The sequence below is a fragment of the Miniopterus natalensis genome, chromosome 9 (genome assembly GCF_054644295.1).
Source record: "Miniopterus natalensis isolate mMinNat1 chromosome 9, mMinNat1.hap1, whole genome shotgun sequence".
Classification (NCBI taxonomy): domain Eukaryota; kingdom Metazoa; phylum Chordata; class Mammalia; order Chiroptera; family Miniopteridae; genus Miniopterus; species Miniopterus natalensis.
This window is the reverse complement of record NC_142089.1, coordinates 27235534-27254260: the sequence shown is the minus strand read 5'-3', so window position 1 is coordinate 27254260 and position 18727 is coordinate 27235534. Positions and strand designations below refer to the sequence as shown.

The 18727-nt window shown below is 43.7% G+C and overlaps 1 protein-coding gene across 3 annotated transcripts in view; it reads left to right on the top strand.

The window, feature by feature from the left end:
* Positions 1–18727, top strand: part of MKNK1 (MAPK interacting serine/threonine kinase 1) — a 38821-nt gene that overhangs the window by 16959 nt on the left and 3135 nt on the right. For all 3 annotated transcript variants that reach the window (XM_016199293.2, XM_087820408.1, XM_087820409.1), the window contains 8 exons: positions 1462–1559; positions 4493–4572; positions 6140–6213; positions 8592–8696; positions 11775–11830; positions 14986–15081; positions 16615–16809; positions 17460–17624. In XM_016199293.2, the coding sequence (XP_016054779.2) occupies positions 1462–1559; positions 4493–4572; positions 6140–6213; positions 8592–8696; positions 11775–11830; positions 14986–15081; positions 16615–16809; positions 17460–17624 (869 nt within the window). The remainder of the gene's footprint in view (positions 1–1461; positions 1560–4492; positions 4573–6139; positions 6214–8591; positions 8697–11774; positions 11831–14985; positions 15082–16614; positions 16810–17459; positions 17625–18727) is intronic.

The window sequence follows — 18727 nt, the reverse complement described above, 5'->3', positions numbered from 1 at the left end:
TATAGCTCCCCTTCATGGTCCCTCTTTCCAATATTGCAGACGCACTAATGAATTAATTGTTTTGTGGAGTAGTTCTAGTGACAAGCCCTTTATGAGTCAGGAATATTGGACCTCCAACCACCAATCTATTTTGACATGTGTAAAAGGCTAATACTAAAGTGTCCATTGTGAGTAAAGCATATTATTTAAAATATTTACAAACAACAGTGTGTATTCTTATAATCAGCTGCAGGACCAAACCATGATGAAACCAAGAAGGTCCTTAATGCAGAGTTTTGTCTGTCTGTCTTTAACTCAGTCAATAGATGTGTGTGTATGGGGTGGAGAGGGTAAGGGGAGAAGGGATGGACAAAAGTCCCAAGGGTTTTAGAATAGGTTCCAAATCAACAGGTCTTGCTCTTTCAATGAACATAAAGAGTATTTCCTGTTTTTCAAGGATGGCTTGTGCAATTATAGGGCTTCTGATGACTCAGGATGATAAAATCTACTTTCATGGTTAAAAAGTATTCTGCTCAGTCTATGGGTTTAAGTGCTAGGCTGCCTCAAGAGGAAGAAGCTGAGGAATGGAGGCCGAGGGAGAAGGAGGCCAATTCAGCAGAGACCATGATGGAGCTGTGGCTTCCTTTGGAAGGGCTCAAAGAGCTCGTGCTATTTGTGAGCTTGGGCAGGTAACCTAAATGTTCTTTCAACCCAAGCCTATTACTCTTTGAGAACTGCTCTGACTCAGCACCCTTAAAACCTCAAGGCATCCGTTTGCATTTATATCTGTCTGCTATTTCCTGTGGGTGACTTCTGGAAACTTCTCTAAAACCTCCAATGAATTCCTTTGTGTGTGGTATAAAATAAAACAGTGCTTTATTCCCCTTTGTCTCGCCAATGCCTAGCACAGAGCCGGGCACATAGTAGGTGCTCAGCAAATGAGTAAATGAATGCATGATGTCCATTCAAGTTACAGCCCTTCTATGAGGATCCCCCAGATTCTCTGAACAGATAGATATAACATTTTCCTTCCCTGGCTCCTTTTTACTGTGTCTTGTCTCTGTATGATAGTATTTCCCACTGCCTGGTTTATTCTGGGGTCACTTGTGTACGTGTCTGTCTTCCGCATTGGACTGTGATTCTCAGTGGCAGGGACTATATTTTATTCCTTGCTCTGTCCCTATTATGAGTCTAATATGCTGTCTGACACATAGTAGGTGCTCAGGAAGTGTGTGCCAAATTGAAACCCTTTCACTGGCCTCATTTCCAAAGTGGGGAACAGGATGCCTTCAATGTGGTCTAGTTGTTGAGAAACTGAGTCCTGAGATGGCCGGGAAAGCTAATGGTCTTCTTTGTCACTGTGCTGTGGAGTCATCGTGTGCCTGTGTTTTGTCAGACCAAGGAAGCTGAGTAACAGAAGCTCTTCTTCCCATCTTAACTTGCAAAGGGTGACTCATTTTATTTCATCCATTTCATCTCTAGATGTGTACAAGCTGACCTCTGAGTTGCTTGGAGAGGGAGCCTATGCCAAAGTTCAAGGTGCTGTGAACCTGCAGAATGGCAAAGAGTATGCCGTCAAAGTGAGTATCTTATCTGGGTGCCAGGCTTTACTTTGCACATAGTCCTAAACCAAATAAATTTTATATTCCCCAATATTATGGCTCAATAGGAATTGGGGCTCCAAAACTGTACTCGCTGGATTCAAATGTTGGTTTCTCTACTTGCTATGTAACATTAGGCAAGTTACTTAACCTCTCTGTACTTCAGTTTCCTCATCTGTAAAATACATATAATAATAGAAGCTATATACTATTGTGAGGATTAAATAAGTTAATATGTGTAAAGGGCTTAAAACAATACCTAGCTTATAGCAGCTGCTGCTTATTAATCTGACAAAGGAAGTTAGCTTCAGGGAGTAGACAAACAGATTTATAATGAGATGACCTACCTGAATCTCTGTTTTGACAATCTACTACTATTTTTTTTAACATGCTTTTCTTTTATTGAATTCAGAAAGAGGAAGGGATAGGGAAGAGAAATAGAAACATCAATGATGAGAGAGAATCATCGATTGGCTGCTCCCTGCACAACCCCCACTGGGGATCAAGCCCGCAACTCGGGCATGTGTCCTGACCAGGAATCAAACCATGATCTCCAGGTTCACGGGTCAACTCTCAACCACTGAGCCATGCCCACTGGGCCAAACTAATACTATTTGACTTTGGGAAAGTCACTGAAGCTCCATGAGCCTCAGTTCCCACATCTCTAAAATGAAGATACTAATACCTGCCCTTCCTGTCTCATGCACTGGTTATGAAGATGAAAATAAAAATGAGCTGATATTAGTAGAAATATTTTACAAATTGCAAAATGCTCTACAAATGATGTACATTATCATAATAATGAGAATGGAGCACTCAGCTGTGGGGCAGGAGAGGTGGCTTCTAGCTGTGTGACCTTGGAGTGGCTCACTTCACCCCTCTTTCATTTGCTGACCTCCCATGGAAGAAGAAATGGATCTAGAGCAGTGGTTCTCAAAGTGTGGTCCCTGCACCAGGGTCTTTGTATTTTTACCAAGTTTCCAAGTGATTCTAATACCTACCAAAGTTTGAGAATGACTGATCTAGAAACAAGGTCTTATTAAATCCAAGGGGATAATTCAAACTTATTTCAGATCATCCACCTGAGCCTGAGCCATCAGGTCTAAACACTGCCTCATATGGGCAAACCCAGCCAGATTGACTCCTGGAAGAAGTGTATTTTTTTAACCAATTGGCCATAGTCCTAGCTGTGGATTTATAAAGGAAAACACTTCTGCTAAGGCATGTTCCTTTTTGCTAGACTATTGCTTCGTATGGTAACAAAAGCACTGCCTCAATTCCTTTTTGGAAACAGATCAGTATAAATTACAAATAATTTTTTTAAAATATGCCTTAAGTGTGGTAAAAACTACAAATGTCAATTGATTTTTAAAGGTCTGAATACATTTATGGATACAGACCTATTTCTTCAAAGTTGGCTCACAAGAGGAAAACCAGTTCCTTCCTCTACGTCCCCTGGCATCTTTGGGCAAAGATGGACCCTGCCTTGGCAATTCTTGGATTTCAGCAGTTCTGCCAGTGTCTCATGTCTTAGGTTCCTTGAAAACTCCCTAGAGATGGTCTGCTTCTCCCCGCATAGCTCTACAATACTCGATTAGGGCTTTCCCTACTAGCATCCAACTGATAAATACTAGAGTCTCTGGGTAGGAATGGAATTTCAAGAAAATCTAGTCCTGAATTTCCTCTATAGCTCCTCAAAATAGTTGTACCATGTTCTGCTCCTGCATCTCTAGTAGTAGGAGCCCATTACCTCCACAGAGAAAATTATGCCATTGCTGGATAGCATGCCTGCTAGAAAATTCTTCCTGACTTTGATCTGAAATGTTTGGTGAATGAACAAGCTGAATAGTTTCTGAGCCCTAGCACTGCACCTCTCTGTGCAGAAAATGGGTCGAGAGGTTTAGTAACAGACATGAACTTATTTAGAAAATTACATTGTTCATGGGTGTTTGTACTGCAACATATTGGAGAAGTTTGTAGTGTTCTACACAGCATTCTTGGAATAAAGGAACAGGATGTCATCGTCTGCTGTCCACTGACATGGGACTATAAAGCAGAGCCAGTTCTGCAGAACACTTGCCCAACAGGCTCTGCTTGCAACGGTTTGGGGCTCTGGATGGGTCCATAGACATGTTCAGAGTCAGCCAGTCCCTGTGTAAACCACCTGCTCATCTGTTGGCCCACCCATTCCTTCAGTCAGTACCTCAGAATATAGGTGGGGAGGGGGAGCAGCCCACAGTATCCTAGGAGAGACAAGGCCTCTAGGTTCTCTGAGAGAAGCTATAGAGAATATAGGCAGGTATAGAATAGTAAGGGCTTCGGAGGCAGCTCTGGGCTTAAATTCCAGCCCTGCCACCTGTCAGAACTGTGGGCAAATGTTTGACCTCTGTCTATCTTGGGATTGTGTTGTAAGGGTTAAAAGATTACCTAAATGACTTAATACAGTGCCTGCCAAAGGATAAATTCTCAGATGAACTGCAGAGGTGGCATCTGAGCTGGACCTCGGAGCTTTAGTTCCTGTCCACAGTGCCCTTCATCCCCCTTGCTCTTCCTCCAGCACTAGGAGATCCTTCACTAGAGTTTGTAAATTCTTACCCAAAAGGCAGAAAGAGATACCCTTGGAGTAAGAGATGGGTAGAGATAGCTCTTTGAGGCTGGCTGCCTCAGTCTCCCCTGGGCAGCTGGGGACAGCCCTCAGAGGCTTCTAACAGCCCACCCAGGCTGGAAAGCCCTGGGACCAGTCTGCCACTTTGCTGACAGAGCCACAGGGCCAGTGTCACCAAGCCCTACTCCAGACTTGTGCTTGAAACTGATTTGTGCTAAATTTGGCCTTTCCTTCTGCCAGAGGGCTCCTGTTGAGGGGTGTTTTGAAGTCAGGTGGGTGTATTTGACAGATGTTATTCTTCCCACAGATCATCGAAAAACAAGCAGGGCACAGTCGGAGCAGGGTATTTCGAGAGGTGGAGACGCTCTATCAGTGTCAAGGAAATAAGTGAGTATGGTGTTGGGTTAGTTGCTGCTTCTCTGGGGGGATGCTTGGCCACAGAAAAAGAGGTTATTTCTTACCATCTCCTGACCCCAGCTCTCAGTCCTTCCCCCACAACTGCATATAACTCCTTTCATCTTTCAGTGTTTAAAAAAAGAGAGAGGAGAAATAACAGCAGCAAAGAAGTTATCTCCTATTTAGGCCAAAATACTATACATATCAGCAATTCAGGCATGTTAGAAGAGTGAGCCATCTGAATTAGTACCTGGGAAAAATATAGGGTTTTATTTCTTTCAAGTGCCTGTGGAAACTAGGTTGACTGAGTGTTACCCAGTAGAAACCTTTAGGAACCTGCTTTAATTAATAGATGAGAATTATGAGAACTATTAAGAATATTTGCTGCTGTTTTCTGTTCCTAGGATAGTCACACATGCAGCTACTACTGAGGGTCCTAAGACCGGGCCTAACCCTCTGTGCTTCACAGCTGGGCCAAGGTGCTCTCTAGCCCCACCCAAGTATGCTCACCACCAGCTCCAAATGAGTGGCTCTCCTGCTGTGGCTTTAAATCAGGGTCACCTCTAAGACTTCGCTTTCCTTTTCCTTTCTCTCCACGCAGGGTCAGCAGGGAGCCAGTGGCCCGGTATTGATGGCTTTGTCATTAAGCTTGGAGGATGGGGGCTGCTGTTGATTTAACTCCAGGCACTGCCTCTACACTCTTCTTTCAAATTAGGCCATTTTGGCCATCTTATTTGGACGCCTTCACACTAGTAAAAGCCTGGTGTCTCCCAAAGTGGTCAGCATTTTTTTATGAGGGACAGATTTTTATTTTCAGCCTGCAGCTTCTGAGTTCAGCATTAGAGACTCTACGTGGTTTATTTCGTTCTTTAAAAGAAAAAAAGCCCCCAACACCTCCGATATCCAGTCTGGTGGCTTCCCTACTGAGTTACAAGACGACCTTGTTGGCAGAGCACGGTAATGCTCAGGCAGACAGAGAGTGCTCACCGGGGAAGGCCACAAGTGCTACGGTGGCCAGGAACACGGCCGTTTCATTAAGCAGCGCTTAGCAGTTAGGGTCTAGCGGTGCCCACGTTAGGCCCCAAGTCTATTTGACAGATGTTTCCATTTTCTCCAGGCAATGTAAATACTGCCCCGTGATTTATGGGCAAGAGGGAGGGCAAGTAATTATTTGCTGCTTGCCTCCAGGACACACACCTACTATTCAGTGTTATTAACCGCAATTGCTTCCAGTCGGCTGCAGATTTTATTCAGTTTAATGTGACCAGGACTTTTTTATAACTCTACCTAGTGGGTTTTAGGGTTGGGGTTTGACAGCACAGACTTGGTGAAAACACCAGAGACTAAACATTATGGAAAGATAAGGTGACCTGAATCTTGCTAACACCATTGGCTGCTTCTCAAACATGGGTGTTTAATAAGCATTCTGATTTCAAGTTGATTTCTGCCCTGTTACAGGGCATTGTATATTTTTTTTCATTGTATATTTATAAATGGGCTTTAATCTATAATACCATTTCTCCTTTTTTCCTTTTCCTCCTATTTTTCCCTATTTAAGGAACATTTTGGAGCTGATTGAGTTCTTTGAAGATGACACAAGGTTTTACTTGGTCTTTGAGAAATTGCAAGGAGGTACTTACTGTTGAGTATGTGTTTGGACTTCTGATTAAGACCCAGGGTGGTGATCATCCATCATGAATCCCAGAGACTTCTAAAACGAGTCAAGCTAATAAAAAGGATGAAGGACTTAAAACTGCCCTTGATTTGGGAGAAGGGAGGCCGGAGGGAAGGATGATAATTAGCATTTTGCAGAGCTTAGAATGTCACCTGTGTGGGCATTCTATAAATGCCTTCTCATTATAATAGGGCTCCTATATAGATACATGTAGTCATCAATTTATCAATCCATGCTTTGACACGTTCACTATTTAACTGACTTAATTGTGGGGTGGAAGCTTTTATATACAATGTGAAGTCCAGAAAAGCTCACCAGGGGAGAGGAGGGTCCCATTGTTTAGGACACAGACCCAGGATAGAGAGGAGGCCTGAAAATGTGCCATCCTTCAGATAGAAAGATGCCATTCTTGACCATCACCACTACTGCCATCACCCCTACACACAATCACTGAGATGTATACTGAAGTTGTTTTTCCGACAAAGAGAGGGAGATAGAGAAGCCCTTGTCTTCCCCATCATTCACCCAACCATAGGACACATTTGCAAGGTAAAGTTTAGGAAGGATGTCTGGAGCTGAGTGGAGGGCTACATGGAGGGGCTTGGTAGCTAAGAGACTGCTTTAGAAACCAGCAAAGCTAAGTTTAAGTCTAGTCCCATGATTTACTAGCTGTGTGACCTTGGGCAAGTCACTTAACCTTTCCAAATAGTATTCTGTCATCTGTAAAATAAGGATAACGACAGCACCTACCTCCTTGGGATGCTGTGAAGGTTAAATGAGATTATTCATGTGAAATGCTTAGCACAGTGCCTGGTAGGCGCTAAGGGTTTAATAATCGTCAGCAGTTATTATTAAAACAATTGGCTGTGGTGGGAGCTATCTGAGAAGTATGTAGAATGTTACACTCCACCTTCCTTTTTTTTTTCCAAATTTACTTATAGATTTAGTGTAATTTCAGGGTCTGGGAGGAGGGGCATAAAAAGGGGGGTGGATTGAGGGACATCTGTAATATTGTTCACCTTCCTTTTTAACAAATTTGGAAATGAGACTCACTTTAATAAAGCAAACCTGAGATCTAGCCAGGAGCTGGTTTTCTCAGAATGTTTCCCAGCATGTTGGGATCACTTGATTGTTTAACCTGGCAAGTGAAAAATCTTCATCCCCTGTCCGTGCCCAAACCACAGGTAATAAGTAAACATGTACCATTTTTTAGGACACAAGGATGACACCTTCAGTCCAGAAATACTGGCTTAGTGAGCATAGACCACATTGGAGCCAAGTCATATGTTCATGCCTGTGCCTGCCCAGCCCTACCCAACAATACTAGGACTTTGAATGGCATGTTTTAATGCTAGATGCAGCTGGGGTTGTCTGTAACCATATCACTTAGAGTACAACTCTACTGAGGCCAGACCCAATGGGTAAAGAGAGTGTGGTTGGCTCAGGGCAACTCATCCCCTGAGCATTGGGGCCACAGGTCCTCCTGAGGGGAAGTCTACACAAGCTCTGAGGTCAAACTTACTGGACTTAAGTCCTGATGCCACCACTTACTGATGTATGATCTTGAGCAAGTTGCTTAAACCGTTCCTGTCTTTGGGTTCCCTATCTGTAAAATGGGGATAATTGTATTTTGTACATTTTGTACAGTGTGGTGAGCCTAAGATAGTCTATTTAAAAGAGTATTACATAGTGCTTAGCACGTAGTAACTACTCAATAAGTGTTAGCCAACAAAATTTACTTGGTCTTTGAGAAATTGTAGTTACTGTTGAGTATATGTTTGGACTTCTGATTAAGGCCCAGGATGATGATCATCCATCATGAATCCCAGGGAATTCTCAAACAAGTTGCCAATAAATAATAATAATAATAGGGAAAGTTCAGAAGGAAAGCATTTTTTTCTCTTTTTTTTCCTCTATTTGCATATCCAGTGAGGATGTGGCATTTCTGTTTGTAGCTGTGCTCTCATTTGGATCTGAGATCAGATGCAAAGGAGGAAAAGTTCCTACAGAGAGGCCCCCAACCCCAGGTGGATTCACTTGGATTTGTAGTTCTTTTTGCTTCCAGGAGCCAAATGGCATTTATATCCTATGGCCATTTATTGTTCTCACTCCCTTCTGTGCTCATCATAGACAGGTACAGAAGATCACAGTTCAGTTCTGTCCAGTACAGTTTTGTGCTGGTACCTCCTCTGTGCCAGGAACCATACTTGATGCTGAACATTCAGCAATGAATAAGCCTATGTCCCCACCCCAAACTTGTGGACACTTGGCCTCTGACAAGTTATACTTAGTAGAGCCTGAAAAGGCATTCCTCTGTGTCCCCTCTGCTCCCTAGGCTCCATCCTGGCCCACATCCAGAAGCGGAAGCACTTCAATGAGCGAGAGGCCAGCCAAGTAGTACAGGATGTGGCTGCTGCCCTTAACTTCCTGCACACCAAAGGTGAGCCAAGCCTTTGCCTTGGTGGGTGGGTTGGTTGGGCTGGTCAGCCTACGGGGACCAAGGAACAAAGGCAGGCCAGGTGGAGGGCTGGGCCAGGAGCTGGTGCAGCTGGCAGGCCCACCCGTGACTGTGAGGGGGAAAACCAGGGTTGCTCCAGACTTCTGATATGGATGGTGGGTAGATGTGGAGCTATTAAGAATGATAAGGATTACAGAAGAAAGAGCAGGGACAAGAACAATAAATTTCATGTTGAACAAGGTATATGTGGGTGTGTGGATGTGGATGATTTTCTTTCCTAATGAAGAATGCAAACCATGCATCATACAACCTCTAGTATAAATATTTGATGATATTCTTTCTAGTATTTTAAAATACATCACCTCTATTGGCATGATAGTATACATGTAGTTTTATATCTTGTTCACAATAAATGGAAAATGCACTTTTCTATTAACATGGTAAGTTTGAGGTATCTTTTGAGCTTCACCATGGTAAAGAGCAGGATTGCTATTGTCGGAATTACACTTTGGTTTACAGTCCTTATTTAGGACTGATTATTTAAGAACTTTTGTAGTAAATTAAATGTTTTTGCAAATTGGGTGTTTTTGCATTTTCATAAATGTATTTAATTATTACATACATATTTTAAATTTGCCAAACAACAGTGTCATGGAAAAAAAATGAATTCTAGCTTTGCTTATTTACCAGTTGTAACAGTGCCTACCCCACAGAGTTATGGTGAGAATAAAGAGAGAATTACATCACCAGCAGTAGTTAACACTAGATAGCACTTATTACGTACTGGGCACCATTCTAAGCCTTTCATCTGTACTTCCTGGCATACACAATTGTGTGCATCCTGTGGCGTATTGTATACGTATAGCAGAGTTGGAGCGCAGTGCCTGGCACGTACTATATGGTTCTTCAATAATGTTGTTTCCTTTATCCTTACCCCCCACCAGGCAGAAATCATCTTTATTTCTAATGTTAATTCCCTTAAAGCATTCTGCCTGGTGGGGGCTAGAGTGAATAACTTGTGACTTAGCTCTGCTCTCTTCACTTTTGTGGATCTAGGCCGCCTTGGTCATAAGTGCTCAGGACCACTTATAGGCATCCTGTTTGTGCACCCCACCTTGTGCCAGCAGCACAGTGCAGGCTGGTGTGGACTGGGTGGGGAGGGTTCATTTATTCTATCTCGCTTTCTCCAGTGGCTGGAGAGAGATCTGCACCCAGGCCACATCATGTTGGGGGCCTGACTTATACACGGGATGAAAATTCCTAGAAGGGGGATCTGTACTTTCCACAGCATGATGAATAGCAGTGGTTCTGTTTCTGAAAGCTGGGATGCATGTAGGTAACACCTGCCTGACAAAGATTTACAACTGCTCCCCAAGCTGCCTCCGTAGATTGCAAAACTGGGTCATGCTTTTTACAAGATCCATACCTTAGAGGGGGGTAAAGAGGGTTTTATTTTTTTATTTTTTTATTTTTTTATTTTTTTTACAAGAATGCACTAAAGGGAACAGAGGCTGGTGGTGTCTGAGGAGTTTTGAAGTACTTGTTAACATCTAGCTGGCCAGCTGCCCATGTGCCTAAAAGTTGGAGGGGATGAAAAACGATTTCCAGCTGAACTTAGCTGTTTTCTAAATAACTTCACACTGGAAAGATGAATTGGGCAAGAATGGGTCAGCCCGGAAACAAGTTCCATACTTTTAAATACTGGACACACTGCAGCTTAACCTCTGGGAAATGAACTGGAGCGGCTCGATGGCTGGTGTGCTCACAGAGGCAGGCCTATTATTACACATGGCCCTCAGTTCTCAGGCTGAGGGACGACTGGGCCATCAGCACCTATTTGGAGAGCAAGGCTCCATGTGTGGCTCATGATCCTTCTGTGGGAGCACTTGCTGTAATGGAAAATATCTTTCACTTTTAGTACGGCAAGCTGTAGCCCGACTCAATTTGTGCAGCCTGGACTGAGTTGCTCTGGGTTCTCATTCAATTAGGTGACTGATGAAGTCACTGAGCCTGCTGGAGCTCAGGTTTTTCCTCTAGTGAAGAGCCTCCAGTGTGCTGAGCCTCTGTCACCTACCAGGGAGTCGGAGGGCTGCCTGAGAAATTGATCATCCAGGGAGTTTTAGTAAAGCCGACTCTGCTTTTCCCTGTTACCCAAGAATCCTTTGTTGCTTTCCAGTACTTTCAAGCAGTAGCTGTTTGGCTTTTGCTCAGCCTCGCAGCCCTTCTGTCTCTGCATCATACATTCTGCAGGAGGAAAGAGGAATGGGAGGTTTCTGGGTCCACTAGAACTCCATGGCCCTGTGAGTTGGTTCTTTGTCCCTATCTTTGGTTAGAAGGTGGTTTTCCCCTCAGGTGCCTTCTTGTCCTAGTCAGTAGCTTTTAACCCCTCATGCAGTCAGCTGCTATCTACAGCCTCCTTCAGGAGGGCTGGCTAAAGTGCAGGGGGGAGGGGGGCTTATCTTAAGAACAGCACCATGGGTCAAAGCAGCCTTTGCAGTGCTTCTGGCAGAACTGTCTTGGATATACGGAGTAGGAGAGAAGGGAATTGGACAAGCTTTGGGAGATTTGTTCACTAACACTTGACCCTCTGAACATTAAGGAAGTCCCACTGAAGGAATCTTTTTTTTTTTTTAATTGGCCACACAAGAAGAAATGAGGTAGAGCAGTCTCAGCCTCCTGAGGTGCTCTTAAACAAGGATCTCATTATTTCTGCATTGCTGTTCCAAGCGTGGCTGTTTGCAGAGTTCTTTGCCCTGCTTTGTATTAGGCTTCTTATTCTTGGTTGTCCCTGCAGTGCTGAGAGGTAGGCTGGCTGGGATTCATTTAGCCCTTCGTATCCCTACCAGACTTCTAAAGCTTCTGCTTCAAAAGAACTTGCATTCAACGGTACTTTTGGTTTGTCTCTGGTTACTTCTGCCTCCTGCAGCTCGTTGACTTTTTAATGTACCATAATTGGGAATTAATCTGCGAACAGCAGCATTTGGAAAAAATTAATTGTGTGTGGAATGTTTGATAATTATGTGCATATGTTAACCATTTCCTTGCTCTCTGTCATTTTAGGCATCGCTCACCGAGATCTGAAGCCAGAAAATATATTGTGCGAATCTTCAGAAAAGGTACTTAGAGCCCCACTTAGTATGTTACAGTATTTACGCCACTGTGGGGAAACCACCTTTGCTTTCAGTATAGGTTGTTGGCAGTCCTCTCAGACTCCAGTACCAACTTGAACTGATTATTATGAACATGTGAGAATGTTATACCTAATGTGTAGCGTTTCTATATTCCAAGTAAGGTTAATCCTTGTCCCTTCTTTGCTGTTTTCAGCAGTACAATTGGCTTAAGCCTGAGAGTTTGTAAAATATATGAGATCCACACAAAATGAATGTTTTTTCATCCAATGCACCTACCTTTAGAGCAGGTGATGGGAGTCATAAACAGCAACTTAATCTTATATGAAGCAAATCTCTGCCTATAAATGATGTTTATGTCATGGTATATATGTCACTAGAAGTGATAATTGGGAAGCAGGTTCTTGAAAAGGGTTTCTGTTTCTATTTTTGGTGCCCGTTAAAAAGAAAACATTTATTCTTGGTGTCGAGCAAATGCCATCTATTTTAAACTTTCCCTTAACTCAATCTGCTAGTAGATGTGTTTGCCTTTCCATAAGCATGTATGAGTTTGACAGATTCTGTGTTTGTTAGGAAGGATTTAGGCCCTGGTGGTTCTGATGACCCACATGCATGGTTCTGTGTATGTATCTGTGTGCGGATGCTTGAACACATGTGTCTTGGTTTGAATTAAGGGATAGCTCATTCATAAGGAATGGTTGCAAGTGAATATGTGAGTCAACTTGGTACTTGTTGTGGGGAATAGTAATGTAATTAGATTTTGTGCCTTTCTGTCTGTGGCCCTGGCATTAAACTATATAATTTATCATTGCTATTATGATTATTAATAATTATTATAGTTAACATTTTTTAGTGCTTATAGTGTGCCAGCACTTATATTTATTTTATTTAGTATTTATAAACTCTCATGAGATAGATACTATTATTATCTTCATTTTATGAATGAAGAAACTGAAATTTAGATTAAGAAACTTGTCCAAAATCACTCAGCTGAAAAGTAGTAGAATACGGATTAAAACTCAGAACTCCGTGGGTGCTCTGAACTACTGTGTTATATTGCCTCTGGTTTACAGTGTACTTTCATGCTCTTTGTTTCACTTGATCTTCATGGCATGGATTTGTTGCCCATTTGTTATAGTTGAAAAACTAAAATTAATAGAGACTGCATGTCAAAAGACATTATCAAGAAAATTAAAAAAGGGTAAAGGGGGAATAAATGGTGTCAGAAGGAGACTTGACTTTGGGTGGTGAACACATAATACAACATACAGATGACGTATAGAATTGTACACTTGAAACTTTTATAATTTTATTAACCAATGTCACCCCAATAAGTTCAATAAAAATCTAAAAAAATAAAAATAAAAAGATAACCCACATGATGAGAGAAAAAATTGCAAATCGTATAACTGATAAGGTTTTAATATCCAAAATATATAAAGAACTTCTAACATCAAAAAGGCAATCCAATTAAAAAATGGGCAAAGAACTTGAATAGACATTTCTCCAAAGAAGATATAGAAGTGGCCAATAAGCACATGAAAAGATGCTCAGCATCCATAGTCATTAGGGAAATGCAGTGATATACCACATCACACTTACCAAGATGGTTATAATTTAAAAAATGGAAAATAAGTGTTGATGAGGATGTGGAGAAATTGGAACACTTGTATATTGCTAGTGGGAATGTAAAATGGTGCGGCCTCTGTGGAAAACAGTTTGGCAGTTCCTCAAAAGCTGAACATACCATAACTCTCAGCAATTCTACACCTATGTATATATCCCCAAAAGTTAAAAACAGAGACTTGGACTTCAACACCAAGGTTCATTACAGCATTATTCACAATAGCCAAAAGCTTGAAGCAACCCGAATGTCTATCAGAAGCTGAATGGACTAACAAAATGTGGATATATACATACAATGGAATATTGCACAGCCATAAAACAGAATGAAGTTCTGATACATGCTACTACATGGATTAACCTTGCAAATATTATAAGTGAAATAAGCGAGACATAAAAGGACAAATATTGTATGATTGCACTTATATGAAATATCTGGGATAGATAAATTCATGGAGACGGAAAGTAGATTAGATGTTACTGGGGTTAGGGAGAGAGGCAAGTGGAGAGTTATTGCTTAGTGGGTATAGAGTTTCTGTTTGGGATGACGGAAAAGTTTTGAAAACAGATCCTGGTAATTGTTGTACAGCTGTATGTGTAATTAATTAGCCACTGAATTATACACTTAAAAATGGTTTAAATGGCATATTTTGTTATATATTTTTTTATCACAATAAAAAAGAGAGGCTAAGTGGAAAAAAAGAAAAGAAAAAATGTAAGAGAAAGAAAGTGGAGAGAGGGAAAAAAGGAGAGAAGGAGGAGAGAAGGAAAGAAGGAGCTATTGGGATTTGTCCAGGCTCCCCCCACAGGTAAATCTGAGCTGAGACTCACGGAACCAGCATTTTTGACTCACTGTACTGCTTCTACCACACAGGCCATTCTCATGCGTGCACACAAACCGCCCTTCTGCTTGGCTCCAGAGATGACTCATCCTGTCTTTGGTCTCAGGTGCAGCCTCCAATTCTGGTGGGCTTAGCTGCTATGTTGATGCCACCTGGAGTGGCCAGCCATCCCAGTTTGCTCCTGCCTGGAGGGTTTTCTGAAACGCAGGACTTAGAATGCTTAAACCAACAAAGTCCCAAGCAAGCAAAGTCAAGTTGGTCACCCTAAGCCACCTGAGGTGGTCAAGGGTTTTTTTATTCATAATTCCTTTCAATAGTCTACAAGGAGTGTCCCAGGAATACGTACTAACTTCTCTAACTTCTGTGTTGCACAGATACCTTTGTCAGCAAGAGTTCCAAAGGTTTGCTACTTGTCTTGTACTAAATTTACAGTAGCCTGAACTATGTAGTGCACACATTTTCTCTTAGTCAGGAAATAAGTAAAGAGCATAGAGCAGAAGACAGCTTGGAATAAATCCTCAGGTGACTCCTAATTAACTTAAGGAGAGTAAACATGACAGGTAAGGCTGGGCTTTGGTCTGGCAGCCACGTAACAGTGCACCCACATAGTCACCTTGGTCTCCTAGTGCCCTTTGGTTCCTTATATTTGTAACCTTCACTCTCTGCTTTCCTTTTCAGGTGTCTCCAGTGAAAATCTGTGACTTTGACTTGGGCAGTGGGGTGAAATTGAATAACTCCTGCACCCCCATAACTACACCAGAGCTGACCACTCCGGTATGTATGGCTGGGCACCCTATGCCACCTCCTTCTGAGCTTCTATACATTTGGAGTGCCCCTGACCCAAAGCTCTGGAGTCCAGAACAGAGGGCTAAGGAAGGAAAAGCGAGCATATCTACATCTCTTCCTGCTGCCGGAGTTGTCATTTGACTCACTGCTTTGTACTGTTACTGTCCTCCCTGCCCCAGTGCTTAGTTGCTAATAAAACTGACATTAGAGCTTTTAGCTTGGGGTGGGTCCTCTGCCAATGATGAGACAAATTATATCTATAAGAACAGACTAAGCCCTGGATCCTGACCCAGGTAAAGACAGACACCATTCCTGGGCCAGCCCTCTGGCATATGAGCACCTTATAGCTCTGAGAGCCCTATTCCCACTGCTGAAGTGGCGCATCACCTTGTGATGGAAGATGGGGAGTGTGGCCTCTCTGTGATGAGAACTGAGGTCCCAGGCTCTCTGCACATAGGCTCACTTGGCTAAGTTGTCTTATTGCTTCTCTCACTTCACACTTCATACCCAGATGGTGCTGTTGGGAGCTATTGCTTCCTAAGACATCTCTGTATATATTTGTTAGACTGTAATTATGATTCTTTTGAGATTTGCTTGCTTTATAAGTGAATTTTCCTAATAACCTTTTTTAAAGACATGTATTTGACTATGCCCATGTCTTATTCTAAGCAACATTATTAGAAATGTTTATTAGTTTTTCCAACACTGAGCTACCTTGTTCTCAAAGTCATTAACTCTAATTGCCAATAACAAAGACAATGTGCTTTCTCCACTTACCATCTTTCCAACAAATTAGTTGTGTGTGTTGGAGGTGGGGGCGGGGTATTTCTTGGTGAACCTGAAATAATGAAGAGTGGAACAAAGTGAATTACATCTTTTTATCAGCAGTTTTCTATGCAAGGATGGGAGGAAAGAATCCTGGATACTGGGTTGCCACTGATGTGCTTAAACAAATCCCTGTCCTACCCTAGTGCTTGATTTTCCCATCTATGAATGGGAGAAGTGGGGAAATTGTATTTGTTCTAAGAATTCTCCTAGCTTTGATTGTCTCCTAATTCTAAGTCCTATACTTCCTTGCTCTAAGCTAGCAGGGAAGCTTGGCAGGACTTCACTTTAAGAAGCCCTTGCTTTATGGAATTGATCTCCACAGATCTCCCTCAGACCCATGCTTCTGATACATTGAAGTACCTGCACATTAAGTGACTATATACAGAGAGACTGTATGCAGGGAGAGATTCCTGGAGCTTCTTGACTAAGGGTCTCTGCCTACTGGAGAAGGACCCAAAAAGATAAGAAGGTGTCCTGGAACTGGTCATGTGGGTCACGTGGAATGATAGGACTCAGTTTTCCAATGTTTAGTTGGCCCAGCTTTTCTAAGTGCCTTGGTGGCATCAGGTGAGCTCTCTGACAGCTTCTTCCTCTGCAACTCTGTTCTCTTGCTCAAGTCCTATTACATTCTATTCTTTGCCATCCCCTCTCCCTGTGACTAAGCCTCTCTCTTCTCTGTCACTTCCTCCTCAGTGTGGCTCTGCAGAGTACATGGCCCCAGAGGTGGTGGAGGTCTTCATAGATGAGGCCACATTTTACGACAAGCGCTGTGACCTATGGAGCCTGGGCGTGGTCCTCTACATTATGCTGAGTGGCTACCCCCCCTTTGTGGGTCACTGTGGGGCTGACTGTGGCTGGGACCGGGGAGAGGTCTGCAGGGTGTGCCAGGTGAGTGCAGTCCCAGGATCCACTGCAGAAGGCCGGCTAGGGGTCAGCATGCTTGTGGGATGCCCAGCAGGACTGGGTTTGGGGATTATTCCTGATTTGGGAAGGATGTGCCCCTTCCCTCTTGTGTCCAAGGGTAGCCCAAGATAAACTAGAGATGATCGGGCACTTAGCCCAGCCAGGTAGAGAAGGTCATACCCAAACTCAGTCTGAAAGGGTGAGTCTGGCCTCAGAGGAAGGGGAGCAAGAAACACAAGTAGAAGGACAGCAAAGCAAAGACAAGAGGTTCAAATGAGTAGAGGGAGGAAGAGTAGAAGTGTAAGGCTGATGGTGGTGGGAGATGAGACCTGACAGGTTGCCAGGGGCCCATTCCTGAAGGGCCCTGAGTAAAGGGCCAAGGAATCCGGGCTTTGTTCTCTGATATTTCCCATGTATTGCCCGCCCAGCCTGCTTAGTAGCATAGCCATTGTGCCTGCCAAGGTCATTCTGTTTCATTTGATGGTTTAGGGGAGAGTGTGGGGAGTCTGGCATATCCCAGCCATGAGCTGTGGCTTCAACTGAGGTCATTTGGACTGGAGGTGACCAGATCAATAACAGGCCCATCCGGCCCATCCCTGGCCAGTGTCGCATCAAGAGGAATCTTCTTTACCTAGAACAAGCTGTTTGAGAGCATCCAAGAAGGCAAGTATGAGTTTCCTGACAAGGACTGGGCACACATCTCCAGTGGGGCCAAAGACCTCATTTCCAAGCTCCTGGTTCGAGATGCGAAGCAGAGACTGAGCGCTGCCCAAGTTCTGCAGCACCCGTGGGTGCAGGGGGTGAGTGACCCAGGGAGGGGTGGTGGTCCACCTCCTCAGGCCTGCAGCATGGTCACGAGGAAGCTCTCACATTCAGGTGGCTGACCTCAGCTGGAGGGAGATTATATGGCAGTTTCAATTCCTGTTTCGGTTCATTCATAGGGTGAACTGACTCCTAACCCAGCCCCAGACTGCGTCCCATGCTGGTCACAGACTTGGCTCTAACCTTGATCACAGACCAAGGCCCTAGCTGACCCATGCTTCTCTGGAACAGAGGCCTCTGGGGGATTTGGTACATGCATCCCGCTACTCGGAGAGGCATACAGCCCAGGAAGCAGCCTGATGTCATCAGGCCTGCGGTTCCATCCCCTTGTACAAAATGATCAGTAGCTGAGAGCACCCAGAAGCAAGGCCTTGCCACCCTGCTTGCTGTGTGGCTGCATTAGGGTCACATACATTCTCCTTGTGTTCCTGAGGTCTCGGTGCAGCTTGCCCAAAAGGCAAATAGTGGCATTTTCACCAAACTAAGGATCCAAGTCTTCACTAGAGAATATTTTTAGCCATCCTCATTTGTTAGTCATGGGGCCTGACTTCTTCTCCTCCAAGGGGTCTGCCAGACCTCCTGGGAGTCACTGTGTCTCAGTTCAGTGGCCCCAGCAGCCCCATGTTACAGATGGGGACCCAATCCAAGTGTCTCGCAGTGACTAATTCCCAGCCACTCAAGAATTGCTGTCTTTACTGAGTACCCGCCATGTCAGACACTAGTAACAGTGGGATGAGTTAGACCCAGTCCCTGTCTTCATGTTTTAATGGGGAGAGGGAAACAAGGGAATGAATGACAGGATAGTGTGGTAGATGTTTGGGGGACCAGTGGACAATGACCCACCTCTGCTTAGAATAGGCAGGAGTTGGGAGGTGGCAGGAAAGGGGAATGTCTCACAGGGGAAGGAACCCTAGAACTGAGTCTTAGAGGATGATTAGGATATTGCCAGGCCAAGAGGGTTCTCCATGCAGAGGTAGCTGGGTTGAGGGCTGTTCCTTGCTTGCTCTCTCCTTGGAAGATCTGATCCTGCAGGCAAGCCTGGCCAAGTCCCTGTGCTGGGCCAGAGCCTGTAGTAACCTAC